The sequence below is a fragment of the Dendroctonus ponderosae genome, unplaced genomic scaffold (genome assembly GCF_020466585.1).
Source record: "Dendroctonus ponderosae isolate FM_Combo_2020 unplaced genomic scaffold, Dpon_F_20191213v2 Dpon_F_20191213_1, whole genome shotgun sequence".
NCBI classification, from domain to species: Eukaryota; Metazoa; Arthropoda; class Insecta; order Coleoptera; family Curculionidae; genus Dendroctonus; species Dendroctonus ponderosae.
Window position 1 is genome coordinate 10,481,673 of NW_026017110.1, and position 25,216 is coordinate 10,506,888.

Genomic DNA, 25,216 nt, shown 5'->3' on the forward strand with positions numbered 1-25,216 from the left:
TAAATCTAAATTAACCTAAGTACCTAATCTAAACCTAAACCTAACAGCATCTCTTGCTTCCTATACTAACTTAAAGTTAGCCCATGGTCCTCGATGTGATGAAATCAGTCGTTCTCGGTTAGGTTTTTAAGTGAGAGTGCCCAGGGCATGGACTGATTCAACTGCTGGATTCCCCGTCGTATTTATGTTAAATGTTATAAATTAATTTAATTTTTATTTGAGAAAGGTATAAATAATCGTAACAATTTGATTAGATTTACAAAATTTACAGAATTTATTTATAATTCAAATTCATTAATTTTTTTAAAAGCCTAAATTTTCGAATGTTTTAAAACCGCTCAAAAAGTTATTAAAACCTGAAAAATTGTTAATATAACAATTGCATATGATAGTTTAAGCGTCCAAGAAGGCGTCAAAGCGCGGGCGCAAAAAAATATCCATAACTGTCAGCCTGGCACAAAATTAAAAAAGGATCTTTTCTTCAGGTAAGTTATTTAACAATTGCAGTGTGCAAAAGCTGTACACCCGATCTTAATCGGACCTGCGGCTCTCGTTTTGTATTGCTGTCAAGCACTCTTCTCTAAATGTATGTCGTAAATTGCTTATTTTTTCATTGTTAAATGAATAATTTTAAATTATCTTGGTTTTTACCTACTTTCTTTGCACTTTAGAGCATTTTAAAGCGAACATTTCAAATCTAGGGATATCGGACCTCTAACTTTCAAAACGAAAAACATTATAGGGCTACATTTTTTCTCCAAAATGAATATTTTCCGAGTTATATGCGATTGTTTCCGGAAAAATGAGATTTTCGCGTATTTGTTGTTTGTGCTAGAAGCACATCTTTTAAAGTATATCATTCACGAGCGATTCCAATAGTTATCTAAGTTAGGTCACGTGAGTGCAATGATCATAACGAAATTCTTCCGTGTTGTAATAGCGAAGAAACTTAGCCAAAATGTGTTTTTGGCATGGGACTAGGATAATTAAAATCTCTTGGCTTGAGTTATAATATCTTACTTCTAGCTATTTAACTAGACTACTAACTAAATTAGTATGAAAAATGACAACAGTTTGTTAACAATGTCTTCTGTCACTTACACGGTGTCCAAAATATGGATATGCTTATAATATCGATAAATTGATGTCGGCCATAATTTTTTTACAATGAGTGGTGGCAAAAAGTGTATAAAAAGCTCGTTCACACGGTGACATTTGGGCCCGAACAGGGTAAGATTCTGAGTGAAAAACTTACGTGTCAAGTTAATATAAGTAGTAGTTTTCGAGCTAAGCTCAAAAACCAGCAACACTTCATCGTATAGAGCCTTGAACTTAGATTTAAAAACATGTTTTTATAAAATAGTTTTTTGCTCGTTTATCGATTTTTAAGTTTTGGAAGGAGGAAAAATGTATTGGTTTTTCAATATGATTGTTAATATGTTTTTTATATTATTTTTTACTTATTTATATTAGTAGAAATGTATATTTTTTAATATTCAAAAAAGTTCACCATTAGTCATCAATATCTTGGGTGTGGAGTATGATATTGGTTTTTCTGTTGGTATGCAAAGTCCAAATCAAAACAGTGGTTAGTTGGTGATAAGTCCTCCTTCAGGGAAAGCCCCCTGTTTTGGGTCACAGTGTATATCTTGGGCCAGTCAAGCCTAATCCTAATTGAAGTAGGCAGCCTTAAGTGTAAACTCCCAAACATTCTAAATCGGTAAGACGTCGTTTTCGATTTCATTCCATTTCTTGCACACGTTCCATTCTAAATTTGGTATATTCTCATATAAGTGGCCACATTCATAAAACAGAAGTTGTGAACATCCGACGGCTATTTAAAAATAGCCGCCTCACCAGCACGGCTTTATTTAGAGTTAAATATGCATCATTTCCTTTCCTTGGATATATTTCAGAAATTTGTAAAGATAGTGTAGGAAATGAAAATTAATTACTATATGGCCAAGTAGATGACATATCGATTATATTTAATTTAATTTGCAAAATCACTGCTCCAAATAACTAAACTTATCTAAGACTTCCATTCCTGTCAGTTAAACATCTGTGAGAGGTCAAGTTAAATACATTGATATGCCGTTTACTTTTCTCTTAGCGATTTATTCGAATCAGCTGAACTTTGAGAAATTTGTTGTATATTATTATGTTATTAGGGTCTACAGTGTCTACGATCGAAATAAACGTGAGTTCTATTAAGGTTTATCTTACTTAAAGCTTGCGGTTTCTGAGAGATTTAAAATGAACATTATTATTTTATGAAACACTCAGCATTCCCAGCAGTAAGTACTATTCCACTATTATACGAGCAAACCATATATAGTGTCTCAAAATAGTGCTTGAGCAACCATTGTTCGTTTTCAGCGGTAATAACGTAAATTAATATAAATAATTAATAGTATTACTGAGTTATATATTACAACGACAACACTTAACTTATAATAAGTGTTCAAAATGACGACCGTCTGACTCCACACATAAATGCACTCTTGTTTTAATAGCTTCTGCGATCCTCTCTTTCATATATTCTGCTAATGTCGGGTCTGGGTCACAGACTACTCCCTTTGCATATTTCCATAAGAAAAGTCCGGAGTAGTCAAATCTGGTAATCGCGGAGGCCAGTTTTGACAACGGCTTCTTCCTATCCAGTGCTGTTGAAAATTAAAATTTAAAAATGCCCGTGCCTTGTGATAAAAATGTGCTGGCCCTCCATCTATTTGAAACCACATGCTATAATGACGGAATATCTTCTAATAAGAAGTGGAGCTGATTGACTAAAAAATCTAAAAACATTTCTGCATTCAAATGTCATTGGAAATAATAAGGATAACTTAATAAATAAAATAGAATACAAATCATATCAATTTGTTCTGATTTATGGTATTTAAATTTTAATTTTCAAGTGTGTTTCGTAAAAAACTACTGACGGAACAAGATTGCGCAGGAACGATGAACTCTCAACTTCAAATAATATTAAGATACATGTTTTAGACTTGCAATAGATGACTCGATGAATTACGAAATTTGATAATATCGACATGCATCCTGAAAGTATGCGATTTCCATGAAAACCTGAAAAATTAGATACAGGATACCTTGATAACATTCAATAGAAAATAAATTTTTTCATCTGTTTTTGTCAGGGTATTCCATTTAAATTGAGCAAGTTATTACCGTTCAAAACGTGCAATTGTTTCAACACAATTTTGGGACATGCTGTATGTCGAATTTTTATTAATTTGGCTTGAACCAGCATCTATTAGTAGTCGCAAGCTAAAATTTGGAATCGAAATGCAAAATGAGTGTTGAGAACTTAAACTTTCAAAAAAGGTCTTCATTTTCATAAAACTCTCAAATATCTCATAAACCGTAAGTTTCTAATATCATAAACCTTAAAAAAACTCATATTTATTTCGATCACAGAGACTAATAACTTAATAATATACAGAGTATACAATTAAAAAAACTGCAACTTTGGGTTGAATCGAGTAATTGGGACACTCTGTACTTGAAAGTAATGTAAAAATGTTCTCCCGTTTATTCATAAAGTTATATTCTATAAAAATTAAACAGCTTAGCCGCAATCTTCAATGTCGTATAATCTGTATAACTGTATATCAAAAAATATGTGGTCCCGATTCAAAGAAACATTATTGGTAATTTCTACAAGGATGTATGGTGGTGCGAAAAATATCTTTATTAAACAGAAGATACAGAAATTACTCTTTCGGTAAGGTCAGACTTAAAACAAACCACAAATTGAGTGGTGAACTAACTACACGGTTCATCGCAATCTGTGAGAAAAATGAATATGAAAACCATCTAGTTGACTGATTTCTGGGATGCTCACGTGGTCAAACTCGTTAATCCCCATCGTTACAAAGGGGTCAGTAGTAATACATTTACGATTCAACGTTTTAGAAAGTTAATTTTTCAATTAAATCCAAATTTTAGCACACGATGTTTTGTTTTCAAACGGTCCAGCAGATCATTGGTCCGATTGTAACTAAATTGAACAATGCTAAAAACGTCTTAATACTTGGCGAATTTCCATACTAAATCGTAGGTGGTCAAATGAAAGTAATTTGCTCAATAAACGCCTAAATCGAGTTAGAACATATTTTATTAGATACACTACACTAGACTTAGTTTTATAGAATTGGGTATATCTAAGCATGAATGAAGCCGTCAAGGTCGTGAATGTGATAAATCATTCGGGCCGTAGGATTTATAAATGAAGTAACTGAAAATCTGAATCATCTGTTATAACTGAATCGAATTTCCAATTATCTATCCAATGATCTAAAAACGCACTCTGTGGTTGAAATGGTTCGTCGATTCCGTCGGAAAACTAAACTCAGTTCAAGCTAAAAGATTTATAGATTAGAGATCATTCTTACCAGCCTTTTGTAAGCTGGCGCTCTATCCTCCACTTTCTGCTCATTAATCGTCAAGAAGTTTAGTACCCTTTTACAAACTACCGCACTTGCCGTACGGGCCACAATGATTCTATATTTTTAAGACAAATTGTTTAGCAAACAAGTCAGGTCCGATATAAACCCTTAACACAATTTATCCCCATCGCTCTGAACATACCAACGATCGACTTTTGAAGAAATAGGACAAATAAACGGGGCTTTACATATGTCAGATGTATTTAATAATGAATTTTTCCAATACCTTTGGCTAGTCTTGAAGTAAGTTGATGTGCAAACACTAATCTGACTCAATTCTTGCGAAGAAACATTCGTATTTATTAATTGAGTTTGTCCTCATATTTGTCGCGGTGATTAAAATTATTTAAGCTCAAGCAAAACATTATTGCTATTATTAAGCAAGTTATTGTTTTTATAAATCAGTGGGATATTATCATCTCGTCATCGGATCCCGAAGCATCATCACTGAAAAAAAAAAGTTTTCTTCCAAACTTTATTATCGCTTCAGATGTCACTTGATCTAAGAAACTTGAAAGTATAAAAGCGGCTCCGTTTAAGTTAACATCTTTCAGAGTTTTTGTAATGTTACCTTCAATCTACAGTGCTTGAAGCAAAGGCGAAACAAAAAATATCCATTGGCTGAAGGAAAAGTAGTAAAAACATTAGGTTCAAAGAATATCGTTATTATTTTACCATTTTCAACACCTGTAAACTTTGTTTTGACTCATGCTGGGGCATTGTCGATTAATAATAAAGCTTTGCCATTAAGAGTTCTCTATTTGAAAACTTTTATCTTGCTTTACAAAGAATTGATAAAGCCGTTGAATTGGTGTTGAACGGAATTTTTAGCCTGTTTAAAAGAAGCTGGTGTTATTCGCTCTGTAAAATTACCATCATATTGAGCTCATGGGAACCGTCGTCATTGATATGAGCTAAATGTTTTAACTCACAAAATTAATTTGTCGTAAAAACTAGCGACGCTATTAATAAACGACGAAAGCTGAACATTACATTTTATGAATTTTGTTATGCGTTTTGTCTGAAATGCTAGAAGTACCAACAGTAGGCATAATTTTCAGCCAACGATTAGGATTATCAAAACCCGTAGCAAATGAAATTAAATTTAAATATTTCCACTGTTACTGAAAATTTAAGAAATATGGGATCGATGTGTGCACTAGAATCTTGTCATTTCTATCCTCTCTTAATTTCATTCAGACGTAAAGTATGTGCAAATTTAAAAAGTATTCTTAAACTTGCAGTTTTCGAAAATACCTACTGCTGGTCTGAATGAATCCAGTTCAATATCGTGTGAAGTAAATTTAATTCTGAAAACATTATTAAATTATCTCGTGCGTTTAGCTGTTCTTAATATTAATTAATCAATAGTTAAGCTAAGTTGCGTTACTGAACTGCCGCTGATGCTACACCATTTCTTCAAATCCACCAATTTAAAAATGGTAAAAATAAAAGCTTGTCTTCAGATTTTCAACAATGAATTACTAAATAGCTATCAAATGGAGCACAATAGATGTATTTTCAACTTCAATATCCACTTCCGCCTTAATTCAACACCGTAAATTGTCAACAGCATAAATGGCCTTTCGTAAAAATCGGTGAGAACCTTGATCATTACAGGATAAAATATGAGTGCTGCTAGTTAATCGCTAATTTTATTTAACCAATATGCTTGCTGTATTAATTATGCTCCTTTATATGTGCATTTAATTTGTGATCTATTACCTGCTTAACACTCGCTAGTGTTATGTGCGTGCAGCTTTGGCTGTAATAGCCCGTCGCCGGCTCTTCAATTATCTTCCATTCTCTTTTATATCTTCTTCACTCGTGTTTATTTGTTTTAGTTTTTCGAATCCCATGCTAATGAGCCACTTATCATCTGGCAACCGCCAGGTTGAAAAATAATACGTTTAATCTGACTTGCTACTGATTTTTGATGCCTTTGCAGTAGTTATCTTGCATATAGATATAGTTTTATTGGATTCTGGTTTAATATTTTTGTCTATTTTTTATCTGTAATACTGTAGGCAGTAGCATAGTCGAAGTAATTACTAATTAATCTACATCTTAATCGAAATTGAATTATCGCTATCTGACCATTCTATTCAATCGATGCTCAGTTGAAAGGTACTAATTAATCAGCTCAGTTGTATTCATTTTAAAATATTCCTCTGAATAATATCTGCTTGATAGTTTCAAATAATGGACGTTGTTGAAGTTAGAAATATTATGTTTTCATAAGAGGAAGTATTTACGACGACATCAAACAATCAATCAAATCATTTATAGAATCTTTCACTTGTGTGTAATTTGGAGATGGTATGTTCTAATGGTTTTATTCACACATTATCTAATATTTTACAAGATGTTAGTTTTAATATTATTATTAAATAAACATGACATTGAGAAGAAAATAAAACATTTAAAAACGTATACGAAACTTAATTTTTCCTGTATATCTGACCCGCTGAAAAACCAATGACATGCCATTTTTTAATATAAAATTGTTTTGAAACGTGTTTTTGGTTACACCATCGCGAAAAAGTAAGCATTTGTCTTGTTACCAAAATCAGAACATCAACGGAACCGTTTTTAAGCGTCTGCTGGACTAAAAAACGTTGTTGGTACAGAGTAATGATGTCCAGAGTATAACAAAGATATTATAAGTTGTTGTGATTAGCTAATTACCGGTACATACTGAAGCTTGCTTCTTGGCGTCGATTTAAAAACTTCTAGTGTTAAATTAACATTAACGTTGGGGGTTTACAGCTTGTCGAAATAATATTCAAAATTATAAATAAGAATCTTAGCCCCGACATATTCTGTGGAGGGTGGCGTTAAATTGGTGTTGAAAAAGTATTTGCATATTAGAGCAGTAAAATATTAAAAAAAAATTAAATCCAAGTTTCAAAATCCAATAGCTTTAAAGAACAAGTCGCAATTGGTGATACCTACTGAGTGATCAATGTATCTTTCAGATATTGATTTTCTTGTATATTTGAATTAGAAAATTAATTTTAAAGATATAGATATTTTTTCTACCTTTATGATTGTTATTATCATCCTTTATTCAAACTTTTCTTCGCTAATTTTATTGAAACTTCTGAAAGTTTATAAGACTAGCACAACTTTTCTCATTTGCCTTGTAATTTTATCATAAAGAACATTTACTTTATTCACTTGACCTAACAGGCTTAGATCTCGAAACCAGCCAATTTTTTGGCACCACCAACAATTATAAATTCACCCAATTTGTTTCCCACTAATTTTAATACTGTTGATTAATTACTGTGAAATAGTACTGTTTTAATAAGTTTCATTAATTAAATCTGCCCATGAGATAATCATATCGAATTCTACTTCAATTACTATTCTTATCATAGAAGTTACGCAGTTTCTTGCAAATTGGCAATATAAAAATCTTAACAGACTTTGTCACAATGCGCAACAATGCTTTAATTTTAATGCAAAATTTCAATTTTTCAATGTACCTTTAGTGAAACACATAAGGCGTTTTTTCAAAAATTTTTTTAGCCATGAGTTCCTTCGTCTTTCTGGTTCCCTTCTACCGTCGACCTTTCCCGGTAGAATAAGTTGTAGAAGTCGATATTTATTGTTCCTCATAATATGTCCGAAGTACTATTTTCCTTCTCTTCAGTGTCAATGCCTCGTTTTTTCATTCTTCTAAGCAGTTCTTCGTTAGTTAGATGCTCGATCCATTAGATTAAATCGCATAATTATCCGGTATATCCACATTTCAAACGCTTCGAGCTTTTTCTTTAAGCTTTCTGTCATGGTCCACTCCTCAACGCCGTACAAAAGGACTGGAAGGACGTAACATCTGACCATTCTTATTTTCAGTTGTAGGCTCAAGTTTCTGATGACAAAAAAGTTCCTATTTTATTGAATGCAATTTATTTATGCCTTCTGGATTATGCATTTAATTTCTGCGGATTGACCCCAGTCCGCATTTACCATTGATCCCAAGTAAGTGTACCTTTCCACTCGTTCTATATTTTTGTGATTTAAAATCGAAATCATATGGGGCTGGGCGATTTTCCTGATGGTTATATGCTTTGTCTTAGAGGGTTGAAGTCCATATTCCTCACTCGTTCTATTACTTTTCTCAAGAAGAGTTTGAAGATCCGCTAAGCTACTTGCGAGGATAACAGTATCATCTGCGCATATGATGTTATTTATGTTCTTGTCGTTCATTTTAATCCCTTCAAGAGAGTCTTCCAGTGCCTCTCAAAACACATTTTCAGAGTAAATGTTACATAAGGTCGGCGATACGACGCACCCCTGACGTACGCCTCTTTGGATCGTCACATCCTCTGTTTTGTTGCCGGCTATGTTCACGTGTGCTGATTGGTTCCAATATAATCGCTATAATTCGTATATATTTGTTGTCAAAGCCTACTTCCCTCATTATTTCCACCAACCTTGTATGTTTTGCTCTGTCAAAAGCCTTTGAAAAATCTATAAAACATGCATACACATGTCGGTTCATGTCCCTACAGTGTTGCACTAGAACTTGTAATGAAAGTATTGCCTCTGATGTTCCCACATCACTTCTAAAGCCAAATTCATATTCGCTGGTGTATAAGTAACATTTTCTATATATTCTGCTGTGAATACTTTTTCTGTAGGTATTTTCTGCTGTAATCTTCTGTGAAAAGATCTTGGTGAACACCTTGACGATGTGGTTAATGAGACTAATGAGTCTGTATTGGTCGCGGGCATCGGCTCGATGCTTTTTAGGGAAGGTAATGAAAGAAGACACTAACCAGTCAGGAGGTATTTTTCCTGAAGATTCCTTCCGGATATTTGAGGACATCCGTATTACTGTCGTATAATATTTTTATCAGCTCTACGCAAACTTCATCAGGTCCAGGCGATGTATTGTTTTGCATTTTGTGGATAGCTCTCTCAATTTATCTTTAGATGGGCATGGGCATGGTTCAGATTCGTCAATATAGTAATGTTCTGGTCTATCATCTGAGAATGCTGTTTGAATATATTGTTTCCACGTCTTTAGTTTATCTGTCATTTCTGTGATAAGTTAACCATCTGGGTCTACCAGAGCTCCTTGGGTGGTTTTCTTCCTTGTATTTGTTATTTCCTTTATCTTTCTGTGTGTATTTAAATTATCATGCATTCTGTCTGGTTGCTCAATCTCGTTACATTTCTCTGCTAGCCATTCCTCTTTTGCAGCTTTAATTTCCTTCCTTATTGTCGTGTGTACTGAACGATATATTCCATACTTTTATTCTCGTCTGTCAGCCCGAAAACATCGAAAAAACCTGTCGACACGATACATTTTAATCTTATAATATATGTATTATTCTAATATTACAAAGTAGTCAATATGGTCAAGACAAATTTAATTCAAATTGTAATAAGTGCACAAAGCCAACATTGTTTCTTCCGTTTATTGCACTTACGTAATAAATAATATTGATTTTTTAATGGCATTCATGTATGTAATCGGTTAAGGCAAGGTTGAGGCCGTTTCGTTACGGAATATCTTAAAAGAGGAAAAATATCCATCAGGCGGACAGCCAGCCATACCAACTTCAAGGCGCGTTGTTTGGGCGCACTTACCATATCGAGAGAGGATGTTTAATAAATGTCTGCCAATTCAGTCATGTTCAAATCCATTTGTTGACTTATTGACAAATTATCGAAATAAAATATTGTTTTTCCAACGCCAGCAGGAACCATTCGTTAAAAATAATATTCACTATTCTGTTTGTTATAACTGCGAGCATGGAAATTTCGTAATATTGAGATTCATTTTCTAGCCAGATCACTAATAAAAATACTTTGGATTGTGCACGGAACGTGCACGTGTTGATGGGCATTTTTGTACTTGAAACAATCCCGTTATGGTCGATCAAAGATACATACTTCCTTATTGTCCTAATGTGACAATTTTTTTTGCACTGCCAATGCCTATTCTATTTAAGGATTAATTGTTCTTGACTTTTCTTTGTTCATATCACTTCTTTTGTGATTTTAGAAGAATAGTTAGCACTGCAGTTGTCGCCTTGCAACATATCTCTCGTCAAGATGTAGTGTAGTATATTGGAATTTCTTCAAGTGCAGATGTTTGACATACTTTTTCCTTCAGACACAACAATAGAATCAATGGAAATAGTTGAGAAGCATATACACAGATGTTGATATTAATCCACATACACAGTCATTATTGTTTGTGTAAACTTGGTTTTTTATTATAATTGTGTTGTCATTTTTGTCGAGATTGCAAAAGTATACAGTGTGACCAAGATAGGGATGCATTGCATGGGGATCTAGGAAACGGGAGAGATACTAGAGGGGGAATTGGTTCATTGGTTTATGAAGTTATTTCAAATCATATCAAAAAGCAAAAAATTCTTTCTCATGGCACCTTTTCGAGTTCTATAAGATAGTGTCGATGAATACATTTCAACGTTTTGTTTCTTAAAAACCCTCATCAACTTTTGTTTTTCACATGTTCGAGAAAAAAGTACCTACATAACGTATTACGAGTTTCAGCAAAATAATATGAAGTTGATGAATTAGATATAGATGGATTTGGATACTATCCGTTGACGGAGGAAATGCAGAAAACTGACTTCGCGGTAGATGAATTGAAAGCGGTATTCCATGCTGATACTGCAAACGCCTAGTTTGGCTTTGATAAGTAAAATATCTATCTGAATAGTGTCCGTAATTTAGCTGCCAGTACCTCTCCAAAGGCGTCGTATTCATCTTGTTTATTTATTATTTGTTGAAGAGAGTTAAGTACTGCAAAGGCTTCTTCTGATCTTTTATTTGAATATGTACACGTGTCGATCGCTTTTTTATAGCTGCATTTTCCTGTGAAATCGATGCTGATCCTTAAATTAGATAAATAATAGATACTTTTCACAAAAAAGTTAATTTTACTTACCTACAGTGCTGCACCAGAGAACCCTTCTCTCACATTCCGTTCTTCGATTTCGATTTCATTTGAAGGAGCATCAGTGCATCATGCAGCATTGCATCATGCAGCATGCATCATCAAATAAGTGCCTATTTTATTTCACTTTATTATCTCTACTTACCTTTTAATTTATAATGCCTGATTCGATTGTTTCCCGTGACTTATTTTTGTCTTTGAGAAACGTTACCAATTTAAAAGATTTCTCGAGAGATAAAAATTTTTTTCTTCCCTTTGAACCTGGCCTATTAAACAACGCACCTTTTTTCAACTTCGGTTTTTCCATATTCATGACTTCCAAAATATTTTTTTAAATTTAAACAATAGACTACGGGTGTCCCATAATTCTACACGTTATCTGTATAATTCTATTAGTTTCGAAATATTTTCTTTATTCCACTGATCGTTTTCTAACTGCATTTTGGACAGAAAATAAGAAAAACTACACGACCCCCACCGATGTTTACTACTAGCGAGTTCAAAATTCCAGACGCCCCCTGGTGGCTAAAATTATAAGTACAAGTTAAGTAGTAATTTTGCACTTGTTTTGTTGACATTGGTGTCACATTGGTGTTTACATCTGATTGTGATTTGTTTTGTTTTTTTCTAATCAACTATTGCAAGCTTTTAAAGAAATAGAAACAGATCGAAAAGTGTGTAAGTATTGTTTTATGTTATAAATATCATCAACTCCAATAAATAAACAAGTCTGACAAGTCTCAACTGTCACTCGACAGCGAGTAATTTGACGTTTAGCAGCGCCACCATCGTTAGTTGAACGCGCGAATGTTGAACGATTTTCTTTGATCTTTACCGACAAAAGATCGATTGCATTTAGCAAGTTATACAGCAGGAATATTTGCTATATTTCATTATAAAATCTCTAACATGCTATATAAATATAACTTGACTATAAAGCAGCGTTATATAGCAAGTGTGTACCCTGCTTTAGGCATCTTGCAAGAGCAAATTCAACGACGTATAACACAGTACGGGTTGTACCGGTTCTTCCGTCAAGAAAATGTTTTTTTTTTATCTATTATGCCTATTGTACATGTACAACCAATATCCTGTTTCAATTTAAGGAGTACATGTGATTTACAATACTTACTAAAACGAGAATAAAATCTTTCAATGAAACAAAAGTTATAAAAAGTAGCAATTTAAATAAAATAAATCTACTAAAACCAGCAAAAAAACCAAACAAGTTTATAATAATTGTTCAAAAAGGTAGCCATTATTGTCTACACACAGATACGTTCTTCTAACTGTTGAATCTACAAATCAGGATAGTAGATCTGGAGTTATAGAATTAAATGTATCGGTAACTGCCCTCAAAAGTTGGCATTCAGTGTCAAAATGTTGAACGTAAACTTGGTTTTTAACGTAAATCCAAAAGAAGAAATCGGGCGATCGTGCTGGCCAGGAAACGTCCCCGTAAGTTCTTCTGCATTATCAGGCCATGCTTTTGGCATATTGAAAAAATTATAAATGCAACTGTAATCACTGACGCCGTTTTATTTAAATGAAACTGACATCAAGATTTATCTCTTTATTGAAATTGTAAATAGATCATATGTTTAAAACCACGCTGAATTTGTACACACACATGGGGGATGAAACTATAAGAAAAACGTTCGCATTAAATCTGAAATTGGCAGCACAGATGCCCATTATTTCTATCATATCTATTAAAACCAATAGTGGATAAGTGGAGAATGGAGTGAGTTTAAATTCTTAAATAGAAACTTAACTTTTTGAATGTAGATTAGGCACTCTACATTAACTACTTTAAAATGAACCCATTTGAATGTTTGTTATAGTTCAACCTAATAAAATCGGCGGTGGCAGGCAGCAATTCATAACAGTTCACTGTTTTTAGGAGATGTCCAATATTAATGATGTTTTTCTTATTTCCAGGCTTATGAACTGTCGACCCTAACTGGTACACAAGTGATGCTGCTTGTTGCCTCTGAAACGGGTCACGTGTACACTTTTGCTACGAGGAAGTTACAACCTATGATCACGTCGGAGGCCGGAAAGGCTCTCATCCAAACGTGCCTTAACTCTCCCGATCCACCAGCTGGATCTGTAGGCGACCAACGCATGTCCGCCACTGGTTTCGAGGAAACTGAACTGACATACAACATATCCGACGAGGATTCTAAAGTAAGACAAATGGTGTATGGTTCCCCGCATACGCACTCACATGCTCACTCGTTAGCTAGTCAGGGACACTATTCCCACTTAGAACAGAGCCATTTATCTTTAGGGGGCTCGCCGCAACATGGGGGTTATTCGCAAGCGTGTCCCAGCCCTCTGCCCCCACCACATCAAGGTTACGGTCACCCTCAGCATCCCCACTCGCATATGCACTCGCACTCACAGCGATGAATTTTCTTTCATTTGGCTGTATATAGGCGGTGCTTTTAGGTAGTTAAATACGATATGATGGATGAAATGTAGATAAACAATTTACTGAAGCGATGATCAAAGTGGTTACTGGAATCAATAAATGTGGCAAATTTAAATGCGATTCGGACGCACCCCAGGAGGTAGTCTAATCGTAATTTTTAACATACTTGGCAGAGTTCTTGTTAATGGTTTGCTATTAACTGAAAATATCATCACACATCAATACATGTGGGTGTCGTTAGCCATCATAGAATATATATATCTGCGGCATTTTAATAAGCAATTACTGTTTGTTTTCAGTTTGTGTTAGGTCAAACTGTTCATTTGGAATATTTTCACATATCAACCCACAGAAAAGTTCGTAATACATTCAAACTGTAAACTCGAAATTATTTTTTGGTCTATCCTGAGATAGTCTCGAATAAGATAGAGAAGAAGAGCCAGCTTTTCTACAGTAAGGCTGCTCAGCTTAAGTTTTAGTTATAGTTCCAATTATTTTTTGATTAGCTTGCACTAAGTTATGCTAAATATTAAGTTGAAAAATTCCTTCATCATGCTTGATAAAACAGACATAAGTTTGTCGCTTAATTTATATAAGCTTTCTTGAATCAAAAGTAACTTTAACTAAAGAGTTTTTTTTTATCTTTACCTCAGCAAGACACGTCAGAAATACCTTTTTGATTTCTCCTGAAGTACAATATTTCAGTAAGATAGGTTTTCATCTATTATGATAATACATTAAAAGTGTTGATCCTAAATTTTATATTTACTTTTAATGTATACATTTTAATTACGAGTTCTCAAGTTTAGGTTATCTTTGAACACGCAGTTACGAGCGACAACACTACAAAGTGCAACTAAGTCATGCTTATTATTTTTTCGCAATAACAGTTGATTAAATTAAAGCAACCGGATAATTAAAATCCTAGATAATTAATAAGCAAAAGTCAAAAATGTTAATCATGCGGGAAGAGAATATCAAGAATGTTTAATGTTTGTCGAAAGTACCTACTGCCGTTAATTCTATATGCTATTAGAATATGTTGTTTGAATTTGATGATACTTCTTTTAAAGCTCAACTAGAGAGATTGATGACGTAAATTTTTTAATAACTTTCGATTTGAAATGGTATTGGAAAATTATTTGCAAACTACAAAAATTATTTTTTCATAGTCAATTATTTACAGTACAATCCCTACAATTTTGAAAGTCAAATGTACGATTTTAATTAATTTTCCGTAATTAGAAATTGAGTGAAACAAAGCTTTGTATACTTTTGGTGTTCTTATTTGCAAAATAACGAGAAGCCAAATATTGTTTTCCATTTGACAGGCAATTTCTTTCCAAGACTTTATGACTTTTGCAATTTCTTTTGAAGACACTTTCCAAAAAGTTTAAATTCACAAATCTATAAGAACAAAACACTTATTTTTCCGATAAATTTACCCAATTTAATCTCACTCATAATACCCATCTTAATGGCTCCTTTCATTTAATACGCAAGATACATTTATTATATTTTTTTAAATAAAATCGGATTATTCCTGTTACAGTCATATGCAGAGTGCAAACGAAGTTCATCAGAAAATTTGTTGTTCATTTTGGTTTTTGCTGACTCTGACTCTCTCTGATTAATTATTTAATTAACGTTGACTAATATATGCGCCGGGATAGTTTTATAGTGTCGTTTTTACATCGCAGAACGAGTTATTTACAGAGCAATTTTCCCACGCAATATTAAATGTTATTTATTCTATTACTGGTAGCCAATCGGTTTAAATTGAGTACTCTTCATCTGAACCGCATTAGATAGTAACGGTCTCGATCACTTATCTGCCGCATATTAGAGAAATTCATATTTGAACTACATATTAACAGTCCGACGAAAGGACTTCATTACGATGAAACAACTTGTGGGGGCAAAAACCGTTGTTTAATTATTGTAGGTTAAAGCTGAGCGGAAGCGGTTAAATCTAAGCTTCCTCTTAAACAAACCACTGCTATTTGCAAACTTAATATTAGGTCCAAATGGCGGATTTCACACTGTTATTTTTAAACAGGAGAAGCAAATCGTTTGTGAATTATGTTTTACTCAGCCCTTGACATCTTTTAGGTAAGCCCCTGATAATTATCAGGGACAAAAAATACAATTTTACAGTCACAAGTGATAGTCATCAGTATATTTATCTTATTATGGTACTTAGTATAATTCAAGTTATTTTGTAGTTTTCTTTCTTTTCATCGTTTGAATCGAAGTTCCTCGGCGAATCAACCAACAAAAATCAGCAAGTATTGCTTCTGACCATTTTCCATTGTAGCGTCTTTCAATATGCATAATATCCTGATGAAACCTTTCACCATGCTCATCTGATATGACACCGCGATTTTCCGGAAAGAAACATAAATGACAAAATTCCAAAATATGTCCAAAATATGTCCATCCTCTCGAAGTTCTTTCAACATCTGCAACATCTGTTACAGCACATTTTTGGTAACCAACTTTTATCCCTCTCATCAATAGAAAATCCAAAATAAAAGTGATAAGCGTTTTTAACAAGATATTATTTTTGAACAAATTTGAATTTCTATTTTGTATTTATTATCTCTGTTCATAAAAAATGATAAACTACATATAAAATACTTAAAAATATATATTTAATATACATTTTGTGTATAACTTACTAAAGTATTTGATATAGAACGTAAACAATTAAATGACAAGTTTTCAACTAACTGTTGTAAAGTCACAGTGAATAATACGCAGGCGCATTTACCATCATTGAAATAATTTTCGGCACTTTCCTTCTTTTTCTTACAACTATCAAAAATCCAATGTATGATGTAACAATGTATATACATTGTTTATATTGTTAACGCATGAAACGTATTAAAAAACCGAAATTTATTATATTTCGGGAAAAAATTCGTAGCGAAAAATTTATACGTGATAAAAGAAATTTCACCATCGGGAACAGATCTGTATGATATAATTTTTTGAAGGAAGATTTTGTTGCAGACCAGGGTAATGTGTAATTTATAAAGCAATGTTGCCCTTAAGAGGCTTGTTATGAAATGATCATGTTAGTACTTAGAAACTAATCGGTCGTCCAAAATCTAGCCAAACCTAAAAGAACCACAGACTCCACAGGCAAACAGCACTGGCGTGGTACATTCGTTTATCGACAGCTCGGTTTTTGTTCACATGTGAACATGAATCCATCGAAGCCGATATAACCAGCAAACAAACGACGATTTGTAGATACAAGAATCAGATAGACGAAGGCATTGAGGCGTGAACAAGGACTAGATAAATCGTACTGATAGATTCGATTGCGTAAAACCGAAATTAATCAAATTAGTGACTGTTAGTCGGGGCTAATGTGATACATATTATTTCGAATGATCACCAATAAAGGATATGACTTACTAACCCCGGATTAAACCGTATTAATTGACAATGGCAATGATAAAATAGCGTACTATGTAAAGCCAGTTAAACTCGTGTAGGTATCTTGTAGTTTTCTATTGCATCGTTGAAACTAGAGTCTTTTGAGAATTATGAAACCTCAATTTACTGAATAATTGCTCCAAGGATAGAACATCAATCAGTGTAGGTTACAAGAAATCATGGTCTATTTTTTTTCAATTTCTTTTTTGTGTTACCCACATGTTATACAGGGTGTCCTTGAAATAACTGTACAACGCTTAACCGACAATTAGACGATCTAAGGAAACTTACCTATATCCAATGTTGCTTTAGTTCTCAAATTAAAATCGTTTTTTTTTTCAAATTATTTCTTAACGCCGAACTCAAATTTCACTAATTTTGGAATCAGCAATTACTACATAAGATCTCGTTTTGTGACGTAAGCTTGATCTTTGTTTAATGCTTGAAAATTTTAAAAGTTGTTGTTTTTGTTACCCCCTGCACAAATAATAAAATACATTTTCTGCTACTACCTACTTTTCTGTTGAAACTTTTTTGCCTCTTGGAAAATTTCGCCAGCCACACATTTCCTGTATAAAAAAAGAATTGCAATATGTACCTTGCACACCATCATTCTTGTGAAAAAATATATACATTCGATTTTGTGTCCGCAAATGTTTTGTATCGTTGCTTGCCAAAAACAATACTTGTCTTAACCTAAACAAATTATTTGGTACATTTGACAAAACGATAGTTTTTCCTGTTTTTGGTGTTGAGCGAAGTTGCATAATAGACGGATGATGCGCCCATAAATTGATCGCCAAAGTCATCCGATTTAATGCCGCTAGATTTTTTCTGTGGGGCTCTCTTTAGTCAAAAAACCGAGGTAATGAAAATAAATTTCAAAGCTGCAGACTATTTAGGAAAACCAGCCCGGCACGATGCCCAAAGTACAGTTAATTTTTTTAAAAAGAAATAATTTATGTGTTTGGGGAAACAGTCAACCTTTTTGAACTTTTGTTAAATTAATTAAATTCGTTCAATTATTCAGAATTAATAATTTTCCATGTTTTTTTTCGCTATAAATAATTAAGAATCTGAATTGCAACATATCGTAAATAATTATTTACACAGAAACGTAGCCTGACAAAAAGTTTCAGAATAAAATAGCGAGAAGAAGAAAATAAACAACTATTTGTACAGGGGATAACAAAAATACAAACATTTATTAACGAACCAAGCGTCATTTTTAATATTTGTTATCACCACGTGTTTTGTACCAAATGATGATTCCAAGCTTAGAGAAAATCGACATAGGCGTTAAATTTGCTGATAATATGAGTTATTTACCTGCACAATTACCTCTTAACTGTTAAACATATTTCGTTTTTTATTTTTATTTTTCTAGTCCAAATTCAATAATCTGCATTCGAGCCTCTGATATTTTGGGCAGTAAACTGAACTAGATAATAATTAATTTCAGTTAGCGCACCTGATAATAATAAACAGCTCAATAATAAGTCCAAGAACAGGATTATACCTCTGGAATACTCTCATTGTAAGTTCTTTTCCAACCTGCAGATTCATATTTTTTGTTACACCTCGAAGCTGGCTACTTGAGAGGAAAAAAAATGTGTTGTTGATGAATTGAAAAGCCATACAATAGGCTGAAAAACACATATAATAAACGTTTTCAAATCCCACGACATGACTGATGCTACACGTAGAGATTTCTTATGGTGCAGGATATATAGCACTTATTGTCCGAAAACAATGAACAGCCGGATCGGTCAGCCAGAGGCACTAAGAGGTATCGTTAATCTCGGCCAAAACAATTATGTTGATAATTTTGACACGTTTCGATATTAAGATAGATATACGGCGGGCCATTCCATCTTTATGGCTCGTTAACGGCCGTAAATAGTTTTAGCGAAGTCCATCACAGCACTGTAAAAAGTATGTTGTATTAGGTATATTTTTATTAATATCTGAATTGAATTGTACAACGTATAACGTAACGTAGGTACATTATTTTGAAAACAACCGCCAGCAAATTTACAAGAACATCGCTGCTAAACTGGATTTTGTCGGTGTCATTTTCTTAGTTTTCGTGTGCACTACTTTTGAAATTGCAATTGCGGTTTTTTATAAACCATAATCGTGGTTTAGTATGGAAAAATTGGAAAATAGAATCACATGTAAAAATAGAAAGTCTGGTTTTTATTAAATAACTAGTTAAATCGTAATATACCATCAGCAAGTAAGTGCAATCCATACTAGCGATTTGAATAACTGAGTGGAATTACTAAACTAATAGAGGGGAAAATATTGGTGTAGGATCCAGATTATTATGAAATGTTTCCTTGAAAGTCTGTTCATTTTTGCCACATATATCTTGTAATAAAGTGATTATGATCATCTAAAATTAGGTAGTTAACTAAGTAACTACGGTGCGAGATGTGTAACTTGTTATTTATTTTAATTTCAAGCTGTTTATGCAATTTTTGCTGAAATGGAAGCTAATTCCGAATAAAGGAAAACAATTAAATGTTACACATTTTATAAACGTGCGGAAAAATGATCATCAAACAAAACGAGTAGGGCTAATTAGGGGAATTAAAGTTTGACCTGCACCGAGACTGAAATGAATATGGGGTCCACTTAAGGCCGGTAAAATGTGAATTTTGTTCAAAATATTCAGACTCTACAGCGCCTGTAAGCCCCTCGGCTAATCCGACTCTAAGAACGAACGTAGTTTTTCGCCGCCAGAAAATGTCATTCGATAGGTTTACTAGATAAGGATTATTACCCAAGTTCTTAAACATTTCAGCTTCTTCCATCACATTTTTACGTATTTACCGGTAATTATTCTGCTTAATTCGGCTATTAACAATTGGTTGCAACGTTTTGCTTAATGCCATATTTTGCGATGTTAGAAGCAAAATGAAATTTCTATGAGATCTTTATCTTCTGAAATATTATCTATTAACCTTACAATTGGTGTCAACGATTTCTTTTACTATTTACAGTTGAGCTGTAGACCAAAGAGTTACTATGTATTCATAAAAAAGGATCCAATGGATTTAGATTTGCTAAGTATTTGGCGGCATCCCATTTACGAGACATTAACATCATACCTACTCAGTGACTTAAGATACCTTGGGTTAGTAAGGAATTTTAAAAAATCGCACATCATACCGACAATCAGATACACGAGTCCCGCTGTAGTTTCAATAGCTTATTTTTTTTTTACTTTTTACTTTTTAAAAACTGATATTGCGATTAATAATAGGCAGTACAGTAGTACCTCGACATACGAGTTTAATTCGTTCCGTAACCTTGCTCGTACCTCAAAGCAATTTTCCCATTGAAATTAATTGAAATACCATTAATCCGCTCCAGCTACCAAAAACCACCTCAATTGTTTTTGTTAAGTGTCTTTGAATAAGAAAAATGTATATACAAGAAGAGACATTTCTTTATAAATAACAAATACATATTGTATAAAACAAATTGTAAAAACATATTAAAAGGAAAAGTGAAGTGCTTAGGGAAGCGCTTAATTTTCGTCACGCTTTGCTCATTTTAACTTGCAGATCGTTTAGAAAAACTGTCCAAGGAGGTTTGTTTCTTAACCTCTTTTTTTGGATTTTGCGGAAATGTGTTAGGCAAGCTTCGTTGAACAACTCCGATGCACGACCAGTTGAAACTTTTTCGGAGTAATTTTTATCTACGAACTCTACAAATTTCTCCCACATTCCCAAGATCTTCTTTATGTCTTGTCCACCTCCTCCTTCTCTGGCTCCGCTTCAAAATTAATTTTTCGTTGAACCATCGTATGCTGCTGCGAATGCAGATCGTGTAACTCCTCGGTTGTCAGCTCTTGAGACTGTTCCTCGACGAGTTGGGTCAAATCTCTCTAATCCACCTCCAGACCTATGGAGTTTCCCAGAGAAACATTCTCATCTACCACTGACACTTCGGATTCCAATCCTTTCAAGGCCCTTTCGGGGAATCCGTGTGCAGCGGTGTAGTGTGCGATTCCTCGTATCTCCAATCTTGCTCTCATCTCTGAAGCAAAATTTATCGCTCGTATATCAAGGCACTAGTATATCGAGGTACCACTGTGTAATTAAAATTTTATTTATTTTAAAGCACTTTAAAATTAACGTGGATCGTTGCCCGCAGTAATTTGAGAAGTTGAGCTTTGCCAGAGTTCAATTTTTCTAAAGTTGCAACTAAATCGAATTCTGTGACACATAAATTGTATCAGTAAATCACATTTCTGTTGGTATAATTGATGTTAAACATGTCACATACTTGGTGCTGTCTGTTGATTTTATCTTTGTAACAAGCATTATAGCCTCAATGGAAAAGTTATGATGACTAGATAAAGGTCAATTTAAATAGAAACAATTACAGAAGCAGCCTAATTGATAATAGCTAGACATTATTGTCTTGTTTGTCTGAACCCTTTTAAATGAAGACGACTTCATTAAGGCTCGGTTAATTGAGTGAAGAGAAATTGCAATTTCGGAGTTAATCAGCCGTGAAACCGGACAAATGAGATGAGAATTTTGTCCAGCCCCAAGAAGTGTAGATATTTTAATGAACAAGCTGCGGACAAGTTCATCTGTTTTACCTGTGGGAATTGCTGAATGTATATGGTCAGCTTCAAAAAAACGACAATTTTTTGAACTGCTGTTCTTGAGAGTTCGGCTTCTGGTTTTCCAAATGCGATGAGCGCTGAGAAACTAAATAAATCTCACGTCTTTGGGATGCGTGAGGTCTGCGATCCTTTGAATTATTCACGAAATGTCGGTCACAGTAATTTTTTTTCTGGTGACACTACGACACGAAGCGAGAAATGATAATACAAAGGAAATATGTGAACTTGCCGGCCTTTTTATACGGACAGTGAATGCAATTTTAATTTGTTATGGTTTTCATCACAACATGGAATCTTCTGACATCGTTTATCAGATTAATACATTAAATGCGAGGGATGATAACTGAAAGTTTTCATTTTTAAATCGTTTATTTAATTGTTTATTCCATTGGAAAAAAATAATCGAACATTTTTGTAATATCTACTTCGGTCTCAATTCTTGGCATCTAGGAAGGAAAAATAATTGATCAAATTCAATTTATCTTCGGTTTTACCGCCAATAAAAAAGGATTTTTAAGGTAAAAGTAATGATTCATCGAATTCTATTTAAGTATGTTGGGGTTTGAAAATACGAACTGCATTAATTCTTCACGATTTGGCATCCTTACCAGTATTTAATCAAAACACAAGTACTTGAATAAACGCATAGAACATTAAATGTGATGTGTCATTATTATTCTATAAAGTTAATTGCAAATGTAAAAGTTAGAATTAGTAAATTATTTCATTTTTATGATTTGAAGATAAAAAAAAATACGAAATTCTAGTTTTTCTATTCCTGCGAGGTTGTTCTTGATTGATAATCCGAACTGAAACCGTCTTCTTCTTTGTCTTTGATGATCTATGATTGAAAGTATAAAAAATAGCACTGCGATTTTTTCTCACCGCAAATTCCGCACAAGCTTATTTATTTATAAACCAAAAATTTCAAACTTTTTAAAATCGCTCAAAAAGTTATTAAAAATTGAACAGTTTAAGGGTCCAATAAGTTGTAAAGGTGCGGGCGCAAAAAATATTCATAACTCTGAGCGTGGCACAAAATAAAAAAAAATGTTTTTTTTTTCAGGTTATTTAGCAATTCTATTATGCAAAAACTATTCGTGCGATCTTAATTGGCCTTGCGGCTCTCGTTTGGTATTGCAGTCAAGTATTTTTCTCTAAATATATGACGGTATTGTGTTATTTTTCATTTATTATTTTACCTACTTTTTTGCACTTTCGAGCATTTTTAAGCGAATATTTAAAATCTACGAATATCGATCCAACTCTATCTTGTAGCAAATTTCATAACGAGCAAATTTATAAGCATATACGCGATTGTTTACGGAAAAAACTCGATTTTCGTTTTGATTTCACTTTTTCGTTGTTGCATGCAAGTAGCACACCTTTTCAAGCTGGCGCTCCTCGATATTTTCAATAGGTATAGGTACCATTTCCGAGCGATTCCAATAATTATCTAAATTACGTCACGTTAGAGCCATATTTGAAATATTTCGTCGTAATTCTCTTGGCCTATTAAACCAATTCCCGTGTTTCTCAAATTGTTAATAACGGTACATATTTAGTGATAAATAAAAACATTACACTCAATCTTCATCAAATTCTTAATTTTGATTTACTTTTGTTTCTTTTGAGACAGTTGTTATTTATAGATAAGTAGATTAAGATCGATTTCAGGTTTTAAAGATTAAATTTTTTTTATTTGTGATTTTAAAGAATTAAAAGCAATGCTTCAGTTTTCAAAATTTTTCGTACTTGCAATAACTTCCGCAAAACGCAAATTTGTTTTAGAATTATAACTAATCATTCGTTAATTCTTTTCCATATTTTTAAACAGCAGGTATGATTTATAAAGATGAGTAAATCGGAATCTTGCATTTTTACATGTTCTTTTACATTTCGAAATTATGATCTCTTTGTACTTGAAGGGTAATGTTCATAAACGATTTGTATGAAAACTGCAAAAGATACATACAGTAGAATAACTTTTGTTCTAGGATCGGGCTTAATTTCTGATTTTTGCGATAAATGGAGACAGTGGAACTAGATATCAATAAGTATTTCTTCTTTAATACGTTTAGTAAATTCGTCAGTTTAATTCCTCAAAACATAGTGCAAATAAAATTATAACCGGGCATTTAAAATCAGGCTTGTTACGGGCATCTAAAATATGTTTATTGTTATCAGGACAATATTTCAACCTTTATTTTTATGTTTTGCATACAGTATCCAAAAGGTAGTTTTTCAAAGTTCAAGTTCAAATTATGTAGGTACCCAAATTGATCCATCCGATCCAAGGTTTATCTCCAGCCAAATGAATAGAATTGTATTATTTACTATTGCAAATACAATATAGTAATCTAATTAAATAAGTAGATTTATCTTGCTCTAGCTCAAGGAATCTGACTACCTCTAAATGGTGTTCTAATTTTCCTTTCTATTCAGTTAGTGAATTTTTCTCAAAGCCACAAGAGCTGCATCTATCTTTTACCAAACAGGTGTAGGTCCCATACACCCAACCTCACCTGCTTGTGTGAAGATGTCCTTTTGGCAGGTTCCACATTAGTGTCTTTTCATGGTCTGTGACCATGCTTATACATGGCATTCGACACTTGCTAATAATGTTGTCCGACCATAAAAGAAATCTGGTCACACTCAAAACGGATTAATTGACTGCGACCAAAACGAACATAAGACGCTCCAGTCAATAACTTAATAATTGTACAATTAAATTTTCAGCGAAAGTAAACTTAAATTTTAGTCATTATACTGTAGCAATTACGATTAGATAGCAAGTACAATAATATAAATTCCTATAATGTGGTTAGTTGTTAAGCACTATTACAAAGTTTGACATTTTCAGTAATTTGGAGCCTTGTATTGCCTGAACTAGTAATCCATTCAAGAACTATCGTACTAAATTCTAAACATTTGCAAATAAATTAGTTATTGTCGGGCCTTGTGACGACATATAATTGTCTAAAACAAGTGTCGTTTCCGCTCGGACAAAAAGGAAGTAATGTCAATGAGCCGATTCGTACTTTATGTGGATCCGATACAGATCAGAATATCGAATACGTATATAACAGTAGATTTGCATACATTTTTAGTACGTAAGCCGCTGAATAAGGGAACAGAATAAAAAAATATGTGTCTAATAGCCGGTTTCAAACCAGTATCCAATATTAAGTAGGTAATTACTGGCGGAACATACTAATTGCACATTTTTAAACAGGCCGGAGCGAAAATATGAATAATATTATTCGACA

The 25,216-nt window shown here is 33.3% G+C and overlaps 1 protein-coding gene across 2 annotated transcripts in view; it reads left to right on the forward strand.

Moving 5' to 3' along the window:
* The window catches only part of LOC109533944 (serum response factor homolog), a 129,613-nt gene that overhangs the window by 32,828 nt on the left and 71,569 nt on the right, over positions 1 to 25,216 (forward strand). For both annotated transcript variants that reach the window (XM_048670106.1, XM_048670105.1), the window contains exon 2: positions 13,357 to 13,605. In XM_048670106.1, the coding sequence (XP_048526063.1) occupies positions 13,357 to 13,605 (249 nt within the window). The remainder of the gene's footprint in view (positions 1 to 13,356; positions 13,606 to 25,216) is intronic.